The 23,478-nt window shown below is 40.5% G+C and overlaps 1 protein-coding gene across 2 annotated transcripts in view; it reads left to right on the top strand.

Annotated features, from left to right (window-relative positions):
• Nucleotides 1-16,323, top strand: part of LOC135224463 (uncharacterized) — a 151,908-nt gene extending 135,585 nt beyond the window's left edge. For both annotated transcript variants that reach the window (XM_064263462.1, XM_064263463.1), the window contains 3 exons: nucleotides 2,222-2,465; nucleotides 2,759-2,875; nucleotides 15,610-16,323. In XM_064263462.1, coding sequence (XP_064119532.1) covers nucleotides 2,222-2,465; nucleotides 2,759-2,875; nucleotides 15,610-15,765 — 517 coding nt within the window. In that variant the 3' untranslated portion in view covers nucleotides 15,766-16,323. The remainder of the gene's footprint in view (nucleotides 1-2,221; nucleotides 2,466-2,758; nucleotides 2,876-15,609) is intronic.
• The last annotated feature ends 7,155 nt before the right edge of the window (nucleotides 16,324-23,478 follow it).

The raw sequence follows: 23,478 nt of genomic DNA on the forward strand, positions 1-23,478 counted from the left end.
TGAGTTTGAGGGCTAGTGGATTACAAGTGTCTTCCACTAATCTAGAATGTTTCACATTCTGTCCCCTTCTTTACAAGGGGGAGGGGAGGTGTGGTTGAGTTTTCCTAGAACCCATTAATTTACAATATACTTGGAAAACTGCTGACCAAAGGGACTTTTCTTTTGGGAAATTCCAATGAGATTCTCAAACTTTGTTCTTTTGGAATTTTTTTTATTCAGGAAGAGACTTACTTTTTTTTCTTCCTGTAACTCTTGTTTTCATGGTATGCATTATGAAACACGGATAGGGGTGGTGGGAACTTTTCCTCTGGCATGTTGCTTGCAGTGGTATTTGGCATTCCACTGCTGGAATACAGACAGGCACCACAGTCAGCCCCCGTATTAGTGGTTCAGCATTTGCAGCTTCACCTACTCACAAATTATTCAGTGGAACCTATCTCCAAATTACTCATGGAAAATTTGCCTATTTGCAGATTTCTTCGTCGAGCAATATTCACTAATTAATGTTATTCATTTATACAAAATAAACATAGATCTTAACATTGGGATAAATCTGGCACCTGCTGGAAACTAGTAAAAATCAATAAAATTGTATATGCAAGCGACTATAGTCGATTCACTTAAGGTAGATTCTATGAGACGTTTGTTTGGCGGCCTCTGGCTGGTATCAGGAGGTAGGCTGTTCACTCAGTGGTTCATATTTTTGTGTTGTAGCTTCATTTATTTCAAGTTTTCCAAACAAAATAGGAAAGTTTGGTCATACCAAAGGATTTGGTATTGAATGTACAACTAAATAATCTTTTCCTGAAATCAGTAAGATAAAACACAAAGGAATTACAAGTAAAAGTGAAGAGAGAAAGATTTAATTCTTTAAACCTGTTTTTATTTATCAACGGATTTTGCATAATTCACGCAATCAAGGTAAAATAAAACCTGTGTTTTCATACAATAAAATCACACTGAATACGCTGGTGTTTTCAGATTTTAGGTGGGTCTAATATGTGAAGAGAAAATAAGAATATGTCTTATCATGTTGCAGCCGTCATTGACTTGCCTGAAAGGAAGTCAATCTTTCTTAATTCTATGTTGTTTATTATTTCACTGAGATTATTACTTCATATCACTCAAATAAGTCTCTGATATCTCTTTCATTTGAAAAATATATTCATAAAATAAAATGTGAAACAACCTGATTAAAGCCTAGGCCGAGTTGAAGAGTGCGAAGTCTGTCCACAGAGTTCAACTTCTTTGCTGGACTGAATTCCCCGCAGCCCGCTTAGATTTAAGCTAATGATACTAAATGCATCCATCCGATTATTATTTTTTTTCCCCATCAAATGTTCGGACATACCATATGATATTAGAACAAAAATGTTCAATAGTTATAATGGAAATTCTGTGTATTTATTAACAGAAAATGTAATGATATATTATGGGAAATATTGTCGAAACTGCAACCTCTTATATTGCTAATTGGCAACTCAAATCTCTTGCTGAGATGACAAATGCAACGACGCCTTGCAGATCTCATGCTCTCAGCAATACCGTCAAACTCAAATAATTTACGGATGCAACATAATACGACATATTCTTTATTTTGTGTTCACATATTACACACATCCAAAATCTGAAAACACCAGCATATTCAGGGTGAATTTGTTGTACGGAAACACAAGTTTTATTTTATCATGATCGTGTTAATGATGCAAAATCTGACAATAAGTAAAAACAGGTTTAAAGAATTAAATTCCTTTGTGTTTTATCTTATTGATTTCACGAAAAGATTACTTAAACTTAAGTTGTACAATACCGAAACTTTCCTATCTTGAGCAAAGCGTGAGATGATTGAAGAAATATAAACATATTGCTAGTTTTCTAAGCCAAAGTTGAATTGGAGACTGTAGGTAACCTCTTCCCCCCCCTCCTCAACTAGGTTAGTCTATCCAAATCACATCCTCCTCAACCAGGTTCCTCTATCCAGATCACATCCTTCTTAACCAAGGTACTGTATCCAGATCACAGCCAGTCCAGTTCGTGCACTGTAAGGTACACCATATATGAAAGCTTTGGTTTGTATACTTAAGAAAAATGTTAATTACTTTTTAAAAATTAATGTTAGCAATGAACTTCCTTGTACTTTGTTTGTGGTGTTTTGTTGACATTTTAGTGATAACAGATTAATACTATCATTGTCTCTGGATTAACACCTGTCCTTTTACAGGCTGTCTGCTGAGCACTCACGTGGCTTAAGTCCATATGGCACAATGGACAGTAGGAATTACCAACCAGATGCTCCACTCAGAGTTCCTTCCCCACCACCTGCAAGGTTATCCCCTCCACCAAAAAGGCCAGCATTGGAATTACCTCCAGTAAAAGCAGGTGTTAGTTTGGATGGTGGACAAGCTGCTATTAATATTGACACTAGTTTGGCTGGTGGACCTGCAGCTGCTTTGCTTATGAAGTTGGTAAGCTGCAATACAGATGTATTCAAGTTCCATATTACCTCTTAAGACCTAATATTTATAGATGAGAACATACAGGAAAGCAATAGAAAAAGCTCCAGTAATAGCAGGAGAGGATTTTTGTATTGTTTATTTTATTGAAATAAAATGGTTATTTAAATTAGGTAACTATTAGATGATGTAGGAGATATAAAACCTTACAAGTGTAATACATGAAAATGGTATGTGTTAATTTTTTTTCTTACTCTGAGCCGCCAATTTACTTTTCCTAACCTGAATATTTTTTTATTTTTCAGTCTCAGTGCTCAATCAAGAATGAAAAAGATGCAGAGTTGGCTTCCAACATCATTAATTTACTACTGAAATCACTCAAAGACTATCATCAGACATTAGGAGAAAAGAGTGTAGCAGATGTAAGTAAATTTCATCATAATGACATTTAAATAATTGACAAGTATTTCCAACAAATTTACCATTTAAGGAATTTTCACTTTTTTATCCAAACACTAACCATTCCCTGTTTTATAGGACCCTTACCTATTACAGGATACCACCTACAATGTCCTATGTTGGTGAATAAATTTTTTTGTGATAACTATATTTAAAGATAATTTTCATAGCCATTTGATTACATTATACATAACAGAGGTTTTTTCATACGCTAGAAATCATTAAAAAAAAATTGTATATGCAAGGGATCTGTGACATCTGACATCTGGTACATAGCTGAGGTGGAAGCGTGTCAGAGACCACGCTTGAACCTCTTGATGTATTTAGTCTTTCTTCAACCACCTTGAAGAGTGGACGTTCACCTTTGCTCTCCTCTTCCCAAGCTGGTTTCAAGCATTCTCTGCTTTCCTGTGCTTTTTGGTGTGTCATGTTTGTGGATTTATCATGGATTCCTCTAACCAGCCTATGAAGTACCATGAGCATCAATGTGTGTGTCCCAGTATCCTAGGGTTCCCGTGTTCACGCTTCCTGGCTATCTGTGTCTGGGGTGTCATTCCTGCCATGTTGAGCAGTGGAGAACTTCTACAAAAAAGGAGGGAAGGATTCCTTCCTCCCAAGTGGACTTTTCTGCTTCCCCTTCTTCCTGACCTATTCCTACTGCTTTGTCATCCATTGATGCCTTGTCTCCTTCCTTTTCTTCTATTGATTTGTCTTTGGAAGCATCGGGAGTTGCTCAGGGTGATTTTATGTATGATGCTACCCGTCTCTCTCAAGGGGGAATGTTGCCCCTTCAGGGAGAGGAGAGGCAGCACCGTCTTGTTCCTTTGTGTCAGGCTCCAATGTGCAAAATACTGTATGTCATATGTTTGGACTTCCTTAGGCCTACCAGTAGTAACCCCACCTGGAAGGCCTATTGTCCAATTTCATGTCTTCAAGCCACCAGTATCGGCTCCCCTAGCAGTCCCCTCCTTCCAGCCTCCAGTAATTTGGGTCTCATGTGCTGCTGCCAAGTAGGACACCATTACTATTAGCTTTGCATCATCCTCGATCGACTTCCCTTGCCAGCAGCAGGGCCACTGACTCAGGGGCAGAATCTGGCAGATCCTGTAAAGTCACTCCTGGTGTCATCTCTTACCTTGGCGACAGTATCTGTGATGTCACATACTCTGCTTGCTACTGTGACATTGCAGCCAGCCACCGCCATAACGTTGTCATCTACAGTTGCCAATCCATCGGATGTTTTCGTTCAGGCTGTGATGGACAAACTGGACTGATATTTGAGAGAGGGACAGCAGTACCTCTAAGAGGAAATGATGTAGGTCTTCATCTTCTTTTTCTTTGCCTTCTTTTTCTTCATCCTCTTCATCATCTTAAGTCATCATCATCGTCTTCGTCTCCCCCTCCTCGCTCTTGAGTTAGGTGTTGGAGGATTGAGGAGAGTTAGATGTTGGAGGATTGAGGAGAGTTAGATGTTGGAGGATTAAGGACTTCGTCACTGTATCTTATGAGAGCTGTGTCGTCTTCTCCTCTCACAGATTTGTGTCACCACTTCACGTACGTGGATGTGGTTCTGTCTGTCACGTTCGTGTTCCTGTGGAGGTTGATCATTGCCCTTCAACCTCTCAGAAAAGTCTTCCATCGTCCATTCTTCGTCTCCTCAACTTGTACAAGTTCGGTGGAAAGATGACAAGGCTCCTGTCAAGAAATCAAAGGTGATGGACCGTCAGGTTAGAAGTCCAGTTCCTCAGAGACCTCCAGGACATTCTCCTCTCCCTTGATTCAGGTCTCATTCACCTACGAGGACTAGGGATACCTCGCCTGATAGTTACGTCCACAGGTGTGTTACAAGTCACAGCTCGCCTAAGGATTATGTCTGTGGATGTGATACAGGTCGCGACCATGATGTTGATGACAAACATTTTTCTACTCTTGGACATGGTTGTAGGATGTGGAGTGCTGATAGTGACCATGTTTCTCCGGTTCCCAAGAGAAAGACGTTCCTTGATTCGTTCTCGTAGGAGGACCCACGTTCATCATTCATCTTCCCAAGTCCGGGACATGACTCGTTGAGACAAAGGGATCTTGCTTCTGCTTCTTTTTTCCCTGAAAGGAATCATGTATGTTGTTTGTCTTCACGTGTCCGTGTACGTGACTTCTCGGACTGAGACAGATGCATGCCCATATTCCTATGTTTGGCGAGTCTTCAGTGGAAAGGGATGACGTACGTCCATCAAGTAAGAAGTTTTCTATTGTCAGAGGAAGTGATCGTGGCCCCTTCCTTCCTTTTACTTCAGGACTTCAGCATTCTTTGCAAGATACAGAGGACTGGAAGAGTTAAGAGTGTATCTTCCTACATGAAGGTTATTGATCTCATTCGTGAGTTCAATAATCTCTCTTAAGATTACTGAGACACTATGTACAATGACCCTTACAGGTATAGAGGCCTTATTAGGACGGAAGAAAAATGTGAGGACATCTTTTGAGTTGCCTTGTTCTGGGCATGTTAATTCAAGCTTGCAGCTTGTGAATTCTTTGGTTTCAGGACAGGATAATTCTCTCCATTCCAACAGGTCTTTCAAGCTTCTTCCTCCTTTTTTTATTCACCATAAGTACTATTCTACAAGTCTCACCCTGTTGATGTGTAGACAGGTCAACTCGGATGTAATTTGGCTTAATCCTGAGTTAACCCTGGATCAGGTTAGGGCTGAGGGCCCTTCATTAACATTTCAGGAAGCTTCTTCTTTAAGTCAACTGCATCTTCTGCCTTTCAGACTGTCTCTTGGGTAGATTGGTGGTCATCAGCAATGGCAAGGATTTCGTCATCCCATTCTACAAGAGGAAAATTCGACAGTCTTTTTCATCTTGCAATTAGTTGGATAACTTGCTACTAATTAGAAGAGATGCAGCCCTCTCTAAAGTGGCTCATTCAGTGGATACGGACTCTTTCCTTTCCTTGCGGAATGGAGATCTAGAATCCCATCTTCTAGCTAGGGATCATTAGGCTTCGATAGACAGATGACTTGCTGACAATATATTGATCAACTTGTCCAACAGGTAGTGACTAAGTTTTCAGCTCAGTCTCGCTCATCCACTATGAGGCAGCATAGGCAGACCCTGCCAGGAACCCTTCAAGACCATCTACTTCAACTAGAGCTTCTCAACCAGCTCTGACACCAAAAGAGCAGCCTCAGCAACGTCCCTTTCAGTCTCGTTCTTCAAAACCAGGGAGGGGAACTGGGGGCAGAGGCTGGGGAGGACATCGACAGAGTGAGCACCACTTCCCACCCTCTGCCACTGGTGGGGAGATGCCTGGCAAGCCACTCGGCTACTTGGCAAGTGGGCAGAGCTGAACTGTGTGTATTTACTTCCATTCGACTTCCCTCCTCCTCTCCTCGATCGTCCTTTCCTACACTTGACTTACACCCAAGACTTTCCAAAGCAGTTAACTCTCCAGGAAGAGGTGAGGAAGATGATGGAAAAAAGGGGGCAGTGGAAAGAGTAGTATGTTCTTGTCTTGGGTTTTACAGTCGATTCTTCCTGGTACCTAAAGCCACTGGCAATTGGAGACCGGTGATAGAGCTCTCAACTCTGAACCACTTCATCAGGAAGATTAGGTTCAGAATGGAGACGCCCCAGACAGTCCTAGCACCCGTAAGGATGAATGAGAGGGCTCCTACTTTCAGATTCCTATCCACCCTTCATCCAGGAATTCCTCCACTTTAGTCTTGGGGGAGCAAGTGTTCCAGTTCAAAGTCCTTTGCTTCAGGTTTACAACACCCCCACAAGTGTTCACAGAGTCTCTACTCTAGTAATGGCATGGATTTGTCTGTTGAGATATCTTGATGATTGGTTGGTCTTAGCAAGGTCCAGGGACCATCTTCTCCAGTGTTGTCACAGCTTAGGTATTGTGATAACTCTTGAAAAGTCCAATCTTCCCAGCCAGAGGATTCTATGCCCTTTTGAGGGGAGAGCAACCAGCCCACCAGTGATAAGTACCGTATATACTCTCATATTATGCGACTTTTGAAACCTAATTTTGAAGTTAATTTTAAAGGGGTCGCATCGTACACGCAGTATAAAATTAGCGTACTGTCTATGCTTTCCAAAATCGGTCGATTTTGATAGTTAGTGCTGGAGGAAAACAGTAGATCTTTTAAAAAGTCTATGTAGCTTAAAATACAAAAGAGTGATCGTGCGCCATTTGCATTATTTTGGTTTATACAAAATGTTTAGCTGTTCTAGACTAACCATCTTTGAATGTCCTTGAGACAAACCCCGAGGCTATAATTATAAGATTATAAGGGTTTTTCATTCCCAGGTACTTTAATCTCCTTCCTATTCGGCCCTTCTCTCTCTCTCACTCCTAAATCTTACTGCTGTCCAAGCGAGAGCTTTTTTATGGGATAACATAGGCCCACATTTCGCATTTTCCATACCTATTTATTTTGTATACGATTGCCCTATCTCGGCTGTGAAGTTGATGTCTGCTCAAGATTTGTGTAGAAGGGAGAACTGCCTCCAGACTGTACAGTGTGGATTTAAACGCACGTGGAACTGGTTGAAATATTCGCAACAGCACCAAAATTATATGCCTGCCATGTGGATAGAAAATCTGACTCCGTTTCTTTTTATTGCAAAAAAAAACTATCAATCGTTAACCTACGTAATTTATTTAGAATTCTGCGTAACGGAAAAGATAATATTTGGTATCTGTAATGGGAGAAATTGTTTTATCTCTGTTGTTGTTATACATTTGGCAGATAATGCGGAGATCAAACACGTGGGAGGACCAAAACACCCCAGCCAGAGAGCTCTGTTCATTTTGTAAATACTATAGTTTGGCGCGCTAGGCTTACCCGATTCATTTGGGTGTGCGCTGTAGCTGCTGGTACTGCTACTCAAATTATGGCATTTTTCTTACTAATCCCAAGAATTGACCATGGAAAATCCTAAGATTAACCAAAAATCTCAAGGAAATAAAATTATTGACATATGCCAAGCCCTAAATATTTATGCTGTCTTTCTGTCTGTCTATCAGGAAAAGATACTGATAATTTGAATTGACACGGTATCTTTCCTGAGAGAGAGAGAGAGAGAGAGAGAGAGAGATGAGAGAGCGAGAGAGAGAGAGAGAGAGGAGGAGAGAGAGAGGGATCGAGGAGAGAGGAGAGATAGAGTATATTTAACCAGTGGGCATTAGTACATATGCAGGCAGTGTGTTCATGCTTATTAAAAAATGTGCAGTACTGGTAATTCATATCTGGAAAACAAAAAAACAAATATGAATTTTGTTGTTGTCAGTCGCATGAACTAAATTTACAAGAGCAGGGAACAAATCTTAACATTCCTCAAGAGATGAACCATTGCTGAACTCTCTCTCTCTCAACTATATGTACTGTTAAGTGTTAACTTGAGTCTCTGAAACCAATAGGTATTAGCACACGCGCAACTGTATGTGTGTGTGTATGGGTATACGTACTGCTAAAAAATGTGCTGTACCTACAGGTAATAGTACTTACATCTTTGAAAGATAAAACAAACAAACAAATTTTGTTGTTGCTAGTCGCAGGGGTTATAAAGGGTGTGACCAGCAGACAGAAAGATTAACATTTTTCCAGAGATTAAAGAGCTGAATTTTGTTCTAAAGGTATGTCAACAGCATTAGTAAATAGGTATCTTCTTGTAAAGAACTTTTTTTTTCTTTTTGCAGAAGAATCTTCAAACCATTTTGCATTCAATGTAATGAGAAGGAATCATTCTATTCTTCATGTAATCAGTAAAATACTTACACTATTAAAAACTAAAACTACGTACTGTATGAAAAACACACACATCATCGTCAGCTTCGCGTGTGTAAACATTCATTCTAAGAAATTCACAATCGTCAGCTTCGTGTGTGTAAACGTTCATTCTAAGAAATTCACATAGTAGTAGTATAACCAACACCTGATTGGCTGGTTGGTAGCCATGGAGATCTGTTATCCAATGACTGCCCTCTGCTTCTGTTCTATTTATAGACATATGCCGTGGATGGCATTAGGTTTGAATGTTACCATGGTCATGATTTTGTGACTGCTGATGGCAAAAATTGCTCAATAATTTTCTTTATATAATTATTTCTTCGTGAAAACAGTAATATAATATGATCATTTTAAGTCTAGTGAAAAATACCTGTGTGTCGCAGCGATGTGTCATCAATAAAGTGGTATGAAAATACCACATTGTGTTGAAGTGATGCATCATCACTAAGTGCAAATCCTTTTCCCGGACCATCCTCAAAATTTTACGATTCTTCAACTTCAAGATCGATGTGGTGAAATATATTTTATAGTCATACTTATTGTTAAAATTCACAAGATGAACTGCAAAACATTATTATATTTTGATTGTTATGTACATCCATATTTTTTGCGTTTTACAGAATGTTTCTTTTGAAAATAATAGCTATTAGTGAACATATGATGTTGATTGCCCCACTATTTTATTATAGGCGATCTTAATTATCTCACATTCATTTAACAGTATTATATTAATATTTATTTAAATAAACTGTAAGTAATAAATAAGAGTAATGAAAAACATAAAGGGAAAAAATGTTTTTGCTGCAGCAGTGATGTTTGTTTGATTATGCATCTGACCTCACATTTCCGAAATCTGAAAAATTCCAAAAACTGAAAAATCGGATAAAAGAATGTGTGACTGATACCCGTTGGTGAAAGACTCAAATTACAGTATTTATTCCTGAGAGAGAGAGAGAGAGAGAGAGAGAGAGAGAGAGAGAGAGAGAGAGAGAGATGATTTAGGACTCCAAGGCGTGGTATTTTTACAATTGTTTTATTATCTTGTGATTCTTTTTTAATCTTGAGATTTTCTATTCAATTCTCGGGATTAGTAAGAAAATTACCGTAACTTGACTAGCAGCAGCACACATCTGAATGACTCTGCCATTAGCACACTAAACCACCAACCTTATGATGAATTGACGCTCTCGGAAAAGGAACTCGCATGATACATGAGATACATGACAAAACCACTGTTTATTGGTGAAAATTTGGGGGTCGCATGATATGCAAGATCGCACGTTACCCGAGTATATATGGTACTTCTGGGCCTCTTGAGAAGCTGGTCACTTATGGGCATCTTCATATATGATCACTGCAGTGGAGACTAAAGTAGTTTTGGTCCTCAGCAGGAGACCCCTCAACTCCAGGTCCTCTGTTGACAAAGGTGAGAAGCGACCTTCTGTGGTGGTTGGACAACCAGAACCTACTAGTGGGAGTTCCTCTTCATTCACCCCCCTACAGATCTGGAAGAGCTCCTGACTTTGGGGCCCTGCCCTCCTGGGTCTTAAGGAGTTTTGGGAGAGGGTAACAGATCACTGTCGTTCTGATGTTGGACAACACTAGAGAGGTAGGATATGTGAACAAACGGGGCCATGTTGTCATGCCAGCTTCACTTGCTGACAATCAAATTGTACCTGTGGGCGATTGATAGCTCTGTGGAGCTAATGGCAGATACATTCTGGGCTTAAGGAATATAGTGGCCGACAAGCTAAGTCATCAGGGACAAGTTCTGGGTTCAGAGTGATCTCTTCATCAGGACATGGTGGACAGGCTATTCCATCTATGGGGAAACCCGTGTTAGACCCTGCTACGCAGTTCAACAGAAAACTAGAGGTTTAGTGTTCGGTGGTCTCAGATCCGTTCGCTGTGGTGGAGGCTGTCCTTCAGCATCCTTGGGACAATCTAGACACTTACACCTTCCCTCCAGTCTGCCTGATCCGTCATGTCCTGATTAGAGTAATAGGTTCCAAGAATCTCAGGATGACCCTAGTAGCTCCTTTGTGGCCCCAAGCAGAGTGGTTCCTGGATCTTCTGTCTTTTCTCTCAGCTGTGCTGAGAGAGATTCTCCCTTGGCACAACTTTCTCTTCCAACCTCTTGTAGAGAGGTACCACCCATCAGTATGGTCCCTTTCTCTTCACGGTTGGAGACTGTCCAGTATCTCTTACGAGCGAGTTGTTTTTCTTGCAGGGCAGCAACTTGGATGTCCAGCGACCTCAGGAGATCTTCATCAGCCCGTGTACCAAGGCAAATGGCCGTCTACTGTGATTGGTGTCATCACCAGGGTTTCTCTGCACTTGGAATGTCTGTTTAGCAGATAGAGGAGTTTCTGATCTTTCTCTGTACAGAGAAACTTCTCTTTTTCTGTGGTCAAGGGCTACAAGCCTGCCTTAGTATTAGTTCTTTGTCTGAAAGATGTAGACATCATATCATCCTGGGAAATCTCTTATGTTGTTCAAGAGCTTTGAGCAGTCCTGTTCACCTAGAGAACTCAGACCTCCTACATGGGACCTTATTCTGGTGCTGAGTAGTCTCACTCGAGCTCCATTCAAAGTCGTGTGAATTGTCGGACAGGGAACTGACTTTAAAGACAGTTTTCAGTTTCCCTTCTGGTCTTAACCTCCTTGAAAAGAATTGGAGAGCTACGTGGTCTAAATTATGACATAAAACGCACCAGGATTTGGGGGTCCTTAGCTTTTGAATTTGTCCCAGATTTTGTGGCTAAGACTCAGAATCCCTTTGTTCACAGATACAAATTTTCCTCATTTTCCATTCCTTCCTTAAAAGATTTCTTAACAATAACTGCTTTGTTCCCCCAGAGCACTGTGTTGTTATCTAAAAAGGACTTGTCAGACCTATGTGTTGTAGACTTTTTGTTAGCACAGGCCGAGCCAAGAAAGAAGTGTCCAAGAATACCATTTCATTTAGGCAAGCCAACTCCTCATCGTTAAGTTCTGTCTCTAATACTGTGCGTGGCAAAGCATATGACATCAGGGGAATAAGTTCTTCCTTGGCATTTAAGAAGAACTTGTCTTTTTCCTCGTGTCCGATGGTGGCTGCTCAGCAAGTTTTGTAGCTAATCCAGTGCCTTTGACGGGACAGTTTGTATTTTGCCTAAGAGAGAAAGAGTGAGATTTCTGTTTTTTTTTTTCTTTCCCTTTTTTCAATACTTATGGGCAGTTTGAAGACTAGACACATCACATGCTGGAACTGGCTTGATGCAGGTGAGTGTCGCAGTCATACTGTTATAGCACTTTTTGTGTACCATGTAACATACAAATCTGTTTCCCAGTAGCTTATCGTCTCTCCAGCAAGTGGAGTGAGGAGTGTTGACACCCATTTCATGTGGCTGACATGGTTTGTTGCTTGAACAGATATAGTTCTCTTTGACTTCCATATATGCAGTGATTCTGGACATGTTACATTGTAGTATGTAATCCCAGTGGACTGGGTGTTAAATCCCCTATATCTAACATCTCAGAAGCTTAGGTCCTCTTCCTTAAAATTCTCAGTCAAGGAATGAGGATTCTAAGTGTGAGTCTTATCCTAATTTTAAGACCAAGGGTTTGTTCCGTATATGAGCAAATGACAAATTTGCAATTAATTTGTATTTTTCCTAGCTAACAAACTTGAGGTCTTAACATTGCTGCCCACCTCTAGCCACCCCTCTTATGTCTTATCCTTGGTTGGAAGAAAGACTAAATACGTCATGAGATTCAAGAGTGGTCCATTACCAGCTTCCACCTCTGCTATGCATCAGATGCTAGATGCCACAGATCCCTTGCATATACAATTTTTTAGTGTTTCTAACTGGTTGCCAGCTGGCACCAAGAGATTTATCCTAATGTTAATATGTCAGGTTTGTTAGCTATGAAAAATACAAATAATTATAAATTAATTTAAAATTTGTCATATTTCGAAAGAGAATATTTTAAATATAACATACTACAAGGCTTTTTGTAAACCTTGTCTCTGGAAGAAATGGTAATGTAAGCCCATCTCAAAAAAAAAAAAAAAACACACACACACACATCTGTCACCTACCTTAAGAAAAATCAACAACCACCATCTCTGTATTAGACTACTTTCTCCCCATTAACTAACATGTTACAAAGTCAGTCTTTCATGACCAAAGTCATAAATAATTGTCAAGAATTTCCATCCTCAATGGCGACACTGAATCCATTTGAAGGGAAAGAAATTATAACCTTCAGAATGTAAAGAAATATAAAATAAATGAGCATGAAAAATGGAAATACAAAAAAAAAAAACAAAAAAGCATTCCTGTATACTTTGGAGAGAGAGAAAAAAAAAAAAAAAAAGGAGGCACTGATTAAAAACTCAAATGTAGGGTAGATAACTCGTCTCCCACTGTCCCCAGAAATCAGTCTTTTCACTACAAAAAGAAGTATCTCGCCTTGACAGGACCTCTGGCTTCATCTCACTGATTATCACCTGATGATCGACCAGTTAGTGAATCACTTCTGATTTTATATCAGATTATATTGCGCTCGCACAGGCCCTGATACTCAACTGTTCTCGAAGATTCTTTATTTGCATTCCTCTGTGATGTAAAGATCATATGATACCCTGCCTCATCAGTCACGTTGCGGGCACACATACCCATTCATGGGGTCAACTAATGTGCACGCCACATTGACTTGAGCGGTTTAACAATCATCAGCAGGCACCATCCATTCACACGTCAAAGCTTTTCAAAACACACAGGCGCTTGTTAAACATTCCAATCTCTTTTCAATATTCTATTGCCCTCGTATAACATCATAACTATTAACCAGTAACCACCTTTGAAGAGCTTCCAACATATATACAGGCAGTCCCTGGGTTACGGCGGGTTCGGCTTACGACGTTCCAAGGTTAAGGCGCTTTTCAATTATATTCATCAGAAATTATTTCCAGGGTTACGACGCCTACAACGCTGATCTGGCAGAAGAAATATGACACCAAAAATGCAAAATAGTCAATTTTTGAAGTTTTTTTTTAAGAAAATTGCAATAAGAATGCAGTTTACATAGTTTTCAATGCACCCAAAGCATTAAAAGTAAGGTTTTCTTAGGATTATTTATGATGTTCCGGCTTAGGACGATCTTTGGGTTACGAGTCTGAAGAACGAAACCCCCGTCGTAACCCGGGGACTGCCTGTTTAACATTAACCCTTTTGAGATTTGACATCATGTGACATACAGATTTCATCCCTGAAATTCCAGTGATTTCCATGATGCCATCTAAAGCGCCTCAGTGGCATGATCAGTATGGTTTTGGCCTGCCACCACGGTGGCTGCAAGTTCAATTCTTGGGCATTCCATTGAGGGGTCAGAGATGTGTATTTTTGGTGATAGAAGTTCACTCTCGACGTGGTTCAGAAGTCACGTAAAGCCGTTGGTCCTGTTGCTGAATAACCACTGGTTCCATGCAACGTAAAAACACCATACAAACAAATGATGCCATCTAGAGAGAATAAAGACAAAATTTAACCATAATTATTTGGACATTGAATAACACTGGGATGATGTTTGGAGAATGGTGGGGGATGTTTTACTCTATACCTTATGTAAGTAGTGGCTGTTCAAGGAGTCCAAGATTTTTGTAAATTTTTTGTTCCTTTATAGGTAATAGCTAGCATAAGTAGTTGGAGAGCTAGGGGGGGGGGGGGGGGGGTAAACTAGAATTTGACTTCCTCCAGCAGTCCCAAAGTCATTTGACTATTACCTGTTCCTTTTCCCTAACTGCAGCATCAATAAGCCAATTCAAGTACAACATACATATTAAGACTATCACCATGCATACAGTACTGAGCAAGTTTGCCTGGTTGATCACAGATTATTAACCCTCTTGCACACAGGCCAAAAATATAAGGGTGTGAGGTACACGACTTTTCCCCCAGGCCGAAAAGAACATGTGCGTGGAAAAGTATTTTGGTAAAATTCGGTACGTCCAAACTATAACTGATATACACTTCTGGTTAGTGTTATTATGTCGGCAAATGATTTAATTATTTCCCAAAGCAATCGGAACATCTTTATGAGGCTTAGAAATAATAAAAACTATGTGATGAATGTGAAATTTTAAAGAAAAATCGTACATATTTTTTGGAAATGATCATGAAAAATATAATAGTTAGGTTTGAGGAGTTTGTTTTATACCTAAATTGTGTAGAAATGTTTGATCTTTCACATGGAAGCAATAATTTTGCGATAAATGTGTTTGCTATTAAGCTGTAAATGATTAAAAAAATGCAAATTTTTTATGGAGTGCAATTTTCAGATTTTCCAACCTACTTATGTTGATGTTTTGTATTGTAGCCAAGTATGCTAGCGCCGTCAGGTTTGTATTTTCTTTGAGATTCATCATCTGTCTACCCAATGGCGTCGAGTACGTTTTCTATGATTGACACTTTTTTTTGGTGAATTTTTCCCGATAATAACTTACATAGGGCGCTTCATCTGTGCACTTATGGAAAAAAATTGATGCGCTACGCGTTATCAAATCATGAGAGGGTTAAAACAGTATTTTCCCTCCTATTTCAGTGTTTGGTCTTATCTCAGCAATAGGGCCATGCAATCCTTATATAGTTCATGTTGTGACACCATATTTTATCATTGCTCTTTTCTTACTAGGACTATAATTGGTGCAGATATTTCCACAGCTGAATGCATTGTAAAGTGTATTTGTTTAAAGGCACAGTGCATACTCATATTTTAAGATTTCACCAAACTGTCTTAAACTGTCACTAATGGGAATAACCAGTAATAGTGCATTTGAATATTTTGCTTAGATAATCTTAAGTTATGTATGTAAAAAAAAATATGAATATATATATATATTTTTTTTGCAGTTGATGGAACAAGCCGAAATAAAACTTGGCACTGCCAAAGCTATCAGAACTATAAAAAAGGCCACACCAACACCTCAAGTTAATGCTGTTGCCATTGCCCTGGAGACCCTTCGTCGTGCAAATTCAGATGTGCCAGCTTTTGCATCTCTAATATGAATCTGTAGGTTGTAAATAAAGCTTTGTAACCTCACACAGTATAGAAACAGATTGAGATTGAACAAATACAGTACGATGAAGAATAAAATTGTTCTTTTTTAAAATTATAAATTGAGAGACAGTTTGTGTTCCCTTAGTAAATGTTATGGCACACTGAAGAGTATAGGAATTCAAAATAATTATGCCTGTTCTGTTAATTGTATTGTAAAAGATCCATGTTTTTGTACCTTACTCAGATTCTGTACAGTGCAGGTGATACACAGTTTCATATTGTTTTAGGTTCTTCTTAATGATGTAATTCATTTAGACAATACAGTAAATGAATTACAAGCCTTTATTTAATATATTGGTAACTGAAATCAGATTCTGTTTGCTGTTAAGTAATTGTCTATATCATATTGAAGTAAGGAAAGGGAATACATTGGTGAGAGCATTGTTTGTGTAGGAAAACTAGCTGAATTAGATATTAGCATTTTTTTATATGCAGATAGGATTGAAGTATATAGGTGTGTTCAAGCATTATGTAGATCTTGAAATACATTATAAAACTGATGAAAATTTGAGTGTAATTTTGTTGTGTTTTACCCATTTTGTGCATAGAAGCCTTAGAGGGTCTCAAATGAATGGCTGTTACTACTACTGTTACAGCACAATACATTTATAGAATTTAAGGGAAGTTGAAGTAAAGAGCAAAATCCATTAAGTTTGCAAGACATTCTTGTAAAAGTATTTTGTGCAGTGCAGTAGACCCCTGGTACTCATGGGGGTTAAGGATCACAACCACTAATGAATAGCTAAAATTTACAAATACAGTGGTACCTCGCTTGTCAAATATTTATGTTAAACATTCCATTTTTCTAACAAAATTTTCGAGAAAATTTTGTACCATTTGTTGAACAAGTGCTCATACTTTGAACTGACTGATTATAGCCACATTCAACAAAATAAATAAAAGAATAAAGCATTTCAGCATAAAAGATGTACAAAATTGTACATCACCGTGTTGACATCACGTGCAGCTGACTTGAGACTGAATGACATAGCTTTGATATGTTGAGGAGAGAAGAAGAGAGAGTTGAAATATTACTGTATGTATGTAAAAGTAATAACAATTCACATAAAAAAGGGAATTTCACAATAAATTTAACAATGATAAAATATGAAAACAATCAAATGTAATACAGAAAAAATATGAAAACAATTAAATGCAATATGGAAAAAAAAAAAAAAAAAAAAAAAAAAAAAAAAAAAAAAAAAAAAAAAAAAAAAAAAGTCTTAATTGAGTGTATTCAGTGTGCCAAGTGAGACGGTATAGTTTAACCATATGAATGAAAGAACTAAGTTTTTCACAATAAAATTTAGCATAAATGACAAACAAAATCATTCATCATTGCGGTGATGCATAGCTAACTTGAGATAGAGGGAGGAAGAGTTTGGTTTTTAGGAATAATGAATGAAGATTTTAAGTTATCATGCATCGTAGTATTGTTGAGGGGAGAAGAGACAGTAAAAACTGCACTGTTATATATATGTATAAGCAGTACAAGTTCACATAAAAAATAAAATTTTATTTCACAAATTTAACAATGATAGCACAAACAATCAAATGCAATACAGTAATAATAATTTAAAAAAGTAGTACATTGGACTCCCCGTATTTGCGAACACGCATTCTTGGATTTCTCTCTGGAACATTTCCCCCAATTGCAGAAAATTCGCCTATTCGTGATATTTTTATATGAGAAATATCTACAAATTTGTGTTTTTTTTTATCAATTTCATCATAAAATGCACTTTTTTGTGATAAACTTTAAAAAAGACAGATACGTTATTGTCATGATACAATAAAGTTTGTTCATACTTACCTGGCAGATATATATATAACTGTATTCTCCGAGGTCCGACAGAATTTCAAAACTCCCGGGGCACGCTGTGGGCGGCCAGGTGGTTAGTACCCATTCCCGCCGCTGGGAGGCGGATATCAGGAACCATTCCCATTTTCTATTCAGATTTTTTATACCACTGTCCCCTGAGGGGAGGTGGGTGGGTACTTAATTATATATATCTGCCAGGTAAGTATGAACAAACTTTATTGTATCATGACAATAACATTTTGTTCACGAAACTTACCTGTCAGATATATATATAGCTGAATCCCACCATTGGAAGTGGGATGGGACAGAATACGTAGAAGGATTTTAGGAAACAAATTACATGCAGATGATTGACATCTTGGTTCCTTACCTGTTAGCATAGCTGACTTCGTGATTACTGTCACCCAAGTCTGCTTCTGCTTTACTAGTCTCTCCAGCAAGGTAGTGACCTATATAGCTGGTGAGTTCTAGATGATCTGTCAACGGGAGCATGACCATAATGTGACTAGACCATATTGACCATACTGTGAGGGCAACGAAGCTAAAAACCACCACCTGACCTAATCTATCGAAGTTAGTCTCATAACTTCTAGGCTAAAGAAAGGGAAAGCGCCTCAAGCGACCGACCCTTCAATCGTAAATCAATACAATAAAATTAAAAGCACACCTATCCCTTTTCTATAGGATAGGATTCGTGCTGCTTCCTGCCCCCAATAATATTTCTGCGGATATGTATGGTCCTAGCGACTCGCAGATCTCATATGTCGTTTTCTCATCCCGCCGGGAGTGTGAAGCGAACACAGAGTTGCTTCGCTCAAATGTGGTACTCAGGATGTTACTGAGTGTCATGCTCTGTTAAAATGCTTCCAAGGCCGCGCCCTCACCTCGTGAGCATTCAGTTTAAAAGATTTCAAATCTTTGTTCAAACATAATGAATGAGCCTCTTTAAAAGAACTTCTTAACCATAACGCCAGGGCGTTCTTCGACATGGGCAAGTCTGGTCTTTTTACGGAACACCGCAGATGTCCGAATGACCTCGACTTTCTTTAGTTTTATCAAGATAAAACTTATTAGAGGACACACCGAATTATGTCCTCTAAAGCCAAAACCTCTGATGATGGCTAAAACCTTACTAACCCTCTTTGCCGTAGCTAGAGTGGTTAGAAAATTAGCCTTTCTGGTCACGTGTATTAAGTTTACAGAAAGGAGAGGTTCGAAATGCTTTGACATCAGGAACTTCAGACTACGTCTAAGTTCCATGCCGGAAGCTTCGATCTAGACCATATCAAGATTTCCACAGACCTCAAAGATCGTGAAGGGCTTTGTTGTTTGACAGATCCGAATCTCTGAGCCTAGAGGCCGTCAACAACATATTTCCGTATTCTACAATAGTTGGGACTGCTAGCTTATCCCATACTTCAGACGGAAAGGGAAGACGGTAAAGTAATTCACAGAGGTGGAGGTGGAGGAACAGTCATTCTTCCTGCACTATCTCCAGAAACGGCCCACTCCGATTGGTACACTGCAAAATATGCCGCACTGCTTTGCTTTGGCAATGAGACTTGCAATTAATCTTGAAGATCCTCTCGCTTCTCGACAGTCTGAACGCATTCAGACTCAGAGCAGAGAGGTTTTTAGGTACCTCTCGAAGTGAGGCTGTTAGAGTTGACCGATTCTCTCGGGAAGGGTCCTTGGAAAGTGCTCTCTGAAGGACGTGACTTCTGTGAATCCAGGCTCTCAAAGGCCAACATGGGGCGATCAGCGTCTTTCTCGCTCCCTCTGACGCCAGCGATTATCTTATTATATTTCCTAAGCTTTTGAATAGAGGAAAAGAGACTAAACAACTATCCCCATTCCATACTATAGGATGGCGTCTATTGCTACCGCTCTCGGATCGAGATTAAGGGAGCAACGTAGAGGAAGCTTCTTCGTCGTCAATATTGCGAAGAAATTTACGAAAGGACGTCCCCAAAGTCTCCCCAACTCTCGACATACTTCTAAGCGAGGATTACTCAGACGTCAGTAGTTGCTGCCGTCAATCGAGAAGATCCGCACGGACGTGCAATCGTGTAACGAACCTCTTGAGGATCGTTACGTTCCGTGCCTATGCCGATAACCATCTATCTCTTCTTGGGATATGAGAGAGCTGCAGAATTATCTGAGATGATTTTGACCACTCGACCAAAAACTCACTCTTCGAGGAACTGGAGAGCCAACCAAATTGCTTCCAATTCTTTTAGATTATGTGCCAGGACCTCTGTACCTCTGTCCGGATGCCTGGCACCCTCTCGGAATCACCTGAGGTAATCCTCAACCCATTGAGAAATGTTTAGAATTATTTCTAGATCTTTGATGTTATTTCAGTTCTCTTGTAGGAAAAACTGTAGAGGTCTGAATTGCAGTCGATTCAGGGAAACAAGCTTCTCCAGCGAGGAAATGGTCTCCTAGCAGACTCATCCATTCCCTCACTAAGCATGCTTCCTTCCCTAATAAGGCTGCGCTTTGCATAAGCAGGAGAGCATTATTATAGTGCTATGCCGCGGTAGACTCGTACAGAATTCTGTTACAGTGCGGTAACCAGCGCCGAACAGGTCTAAGAGATATCTCTGTTGAAAATTTCTTAGTAATAGGAAGTCGTGTTCATTCATGATTACTAGAAATCCCCTCAACCCGAGGCTAAAGTCCATGATTGTGGGGCAGAGATAAGATTCGTCAATCAATCCCGCGGGAGAGAGAGACGTAACCGACCGTACATAAAAGCGAGCTAGCTGATACTGAGTTGGTGTACAGAGAGAGTTACAGTACAGCCGCTTACGTTCACCTTCTCGCAGTCTTATGCCGAGTTGCCAGCTACTTTATTCTACGAAGGAATAGATTTTTCATTATTTGAACAGAAACTCTCAAGTTGGCATATTTAAGCGAAACAGAATTCGCTAAATACAGAAGCTAATTTTGTGTTGTCGTAACACTACGCTTAATTAACCAAATGTTAAATCGGAAACTCCTGGAAAGCCGGGAGTACCGATTAAATATACTGCGTCATCCACAATGACAGCAGCCTTCTATCGTCATCTCGCAGTATTCTGCCCGAGTTACCAGCTACTACTCTCTTCTACGAAGGAATAGGTTTGTTACTATTATCGATCAGAAGGAAATTCTCAAGCAGGCATATTTAAGCGAAACATAATTCGCTAGATGCAGAAGCTGGGTTGGTGTTGTTGTAACAATACCTTTTAGCGTTGTCCTTACACCGGAAACTCCTGGAAGTTTGCAGGAAGGGCTGATTAAACACTTAAAATAACAGGCCTTTCGGTTGCCATCTGTAGAGGTAACTACGATATGCGTATATGACTTGAACCCTGCATTAGTAATATGACGTAAAGAAAAAATACGTAAGTATTGTAGTCACTTGAACCTCTCATTCTCTACTACATTCTTTCCTCGACGAGGAAGAGAGAGAGAATGGAAATCTACTGTCTTCGTTCTCTTTGCCAAGAGAACGAATTAATATTGGACATAAGACTTCATGGACGTAGTCTACAAGTCTATTTTCTGGATGAGCCTCTGACTAATGAATGAGAGCTCCTCCAAATTTTGTTAATGAGAGCTTATCCGCTTATGCGATAAAATGTTATTAAGATCTTTGTCAATGAGAACTAACCCATTTACATGACAGAAAGTAATCCAGGAATTCGAGCATATAGTCTTCCCGATTCCCGCAGAAATCGAGGAAGGGGCAGGATTCCTGATCAGAGACTGGGCTTACAGCAGGTAGGGCCTAAATGTTCCCCTTCGGCAGCGCAGTCCCGAAAGCAGACGAGGCGTTTTATGACACCGAAATCTGCTTACAGTATTCCTGGAATTCATCAAGTCATAGATTCTATTGAACTCCCTTCGTAGAAAGCGAAGTAAGACATCTTGACGAGATCAAAACTCCTTCCTCTTCTTCGACGACGCCCTCTTGAAGAGCGTTCTTGCAGAAATCCTGCCGAACGTCTTGATGCGTAAGACACCTATCGTTCTGAAGAACGTCTTGGCAAGGGCTCTGCCGAGCGTCATGACGTGTAGGATGCCGAGCGTCTTCAAAAGCGTCCTCGCTAGCGTCCTGGCGAGCGTCCAGATGTGTAAGACATCCAGCGTCTTCCAAAAAGCTTATCAATGTTTATGACGTCGAGCGTCTTCCAGAGCGTCCTGATGAGCGTCTCTTCGTGTAGGACATCGAGCATCTGCAAAAGCTTCCTCACGTCTCAATGCGTAGGACGTTGAGCGTCTTCAAGAGACGACCTAGCGAGAGTCTTGCCGAGCGTATTGGTGCATAGAACACCAAGGGTTCTGAACGGCATCTCAGAGAGGATCTTGTCTAGCGCCCTCATGCATGAAAGGCCACCCGAGAGGCGTCCTGGAGAGCCGCACGCTGCTCCTGAAGTGTGAGAGCACTATAAGAAGACGTACGGCTACCGTCTTCAAGATGGGCCTTAAAGACCTTCGTTACCTTCTAACAAAAACGGTGGCCACCTGTGCGACATCTTGCGTCTTTGTAATGCAAATGAACATTTCCAGAAACGCGCTCAAAAAAGGAACGCTGAGCGTTCCGAAAGGCATCCTCGCGAGGTGCTTGCCGATTGTCCTGATTGCATTCTTTGAGCGTCTTGAAAAGCATCCCGAAGAGGAGAGCGACGAACATCAAGGGAAGCGTCATAGTGAATGACTTGCGTTAACACGAGTAACCTGAGAGGCTTCCTGGCGAGGGGAGAGCCGCTCATGAAACGCGAGCGTTCTAAGCAGAAGTACGGTGATCGTCATCAAGACGAGTCTTAAGGACGTTCGCCACTCCTGACAAAAACGACGGCCGCCTGTGCGACATCTTGCGTCTTTGTAACGCTCATCGACACTGCAGAAGGGCATTTAAAAGGACGCCTGTGTGTTCTTGGTTATTGAGGAATGCTTTGCCCTTCTCCTGTCGAAAACTAGGATAGTCTGTCCCATGCCGAACCAGAGTCATCTCTGTCCGCTGACGGAGCGTCCCTCAGGGACGAGTAAGAGGGGTCTTGGCAAGCTATTTGACTATGCAAATCAGCTTGCCGGACGTCAAGCTTATCAGCTTGAACAATATCCCGTTTCGTAGTAAAGCGAACGTCACATAACGTATACGGAGCGCCATGAGGAGAGGAGGGAGGGGGAGTGTCTTGGAGAGCAAGAAAATCAATCCTTGCTACAAGAGTAACGACGTTCCTTCCTCTCGATAGAGCGTTGAGTGTCTCAAAAGGCGTCCTCGTGAGGGTTCTGCCTTATGGACATTTTTTATCTCTTGACAAAGACGACGGCCGCCTGTGCGACATCTTGAGTCTTTGTCACGCTTATTGATATTAAGTCATGCCGAAGGAACGCCAGATCAGTACTCTGACGCTCCCTCCTGATGAGAGAGAGGACGTGAAGCATCCTCTTCTCTAAAGCTTCTTTTTTATAGGGCGCGAGTCCTTCCGAGAGCTCCAACCCTGCGGGGAGGACGCCTCGGAGGACGAGAAGCAATCTTTCATGATTCGTGCACGTGCACGATCTTTGGCAGCCTTGGAAGCGTCTTCAGGTTCTGCCGAAGGGACGCCAGATCGGTGGGGGGTTCCCGTAACCCTCCTTCGGTTTTCGACTTGCCCCCTCCCTGGTCCTGGGAGTCCGACAGAGGTCTAGACCTAGAGGCGTTATAGGACCGATCTGACACCCCCTCCACAACACTAGGGGCAAAATCAACACCACTACACTCACAACACTGATTGGAGAGCGATCACTTTATTTCCAAGTTTGTTCATGAATCTTACCTGCCAGATATATATATAGCTGTATT

This window comes from Macrobrachium nipponense, chromosome 12 (assembly GCF_015104395.2).
Source record: "Macrobrachium nipponense isolate FS-2020 chromosome 12, ASM1510439v2, whole genome shotgun sequence".
Lineage (NCBI taxonomy): Eukaryota > Metazoa > Arthropoda > Malacostraca > Decapoda > Palaemonidae > Macrobrachium > Macrobrachium nipponense.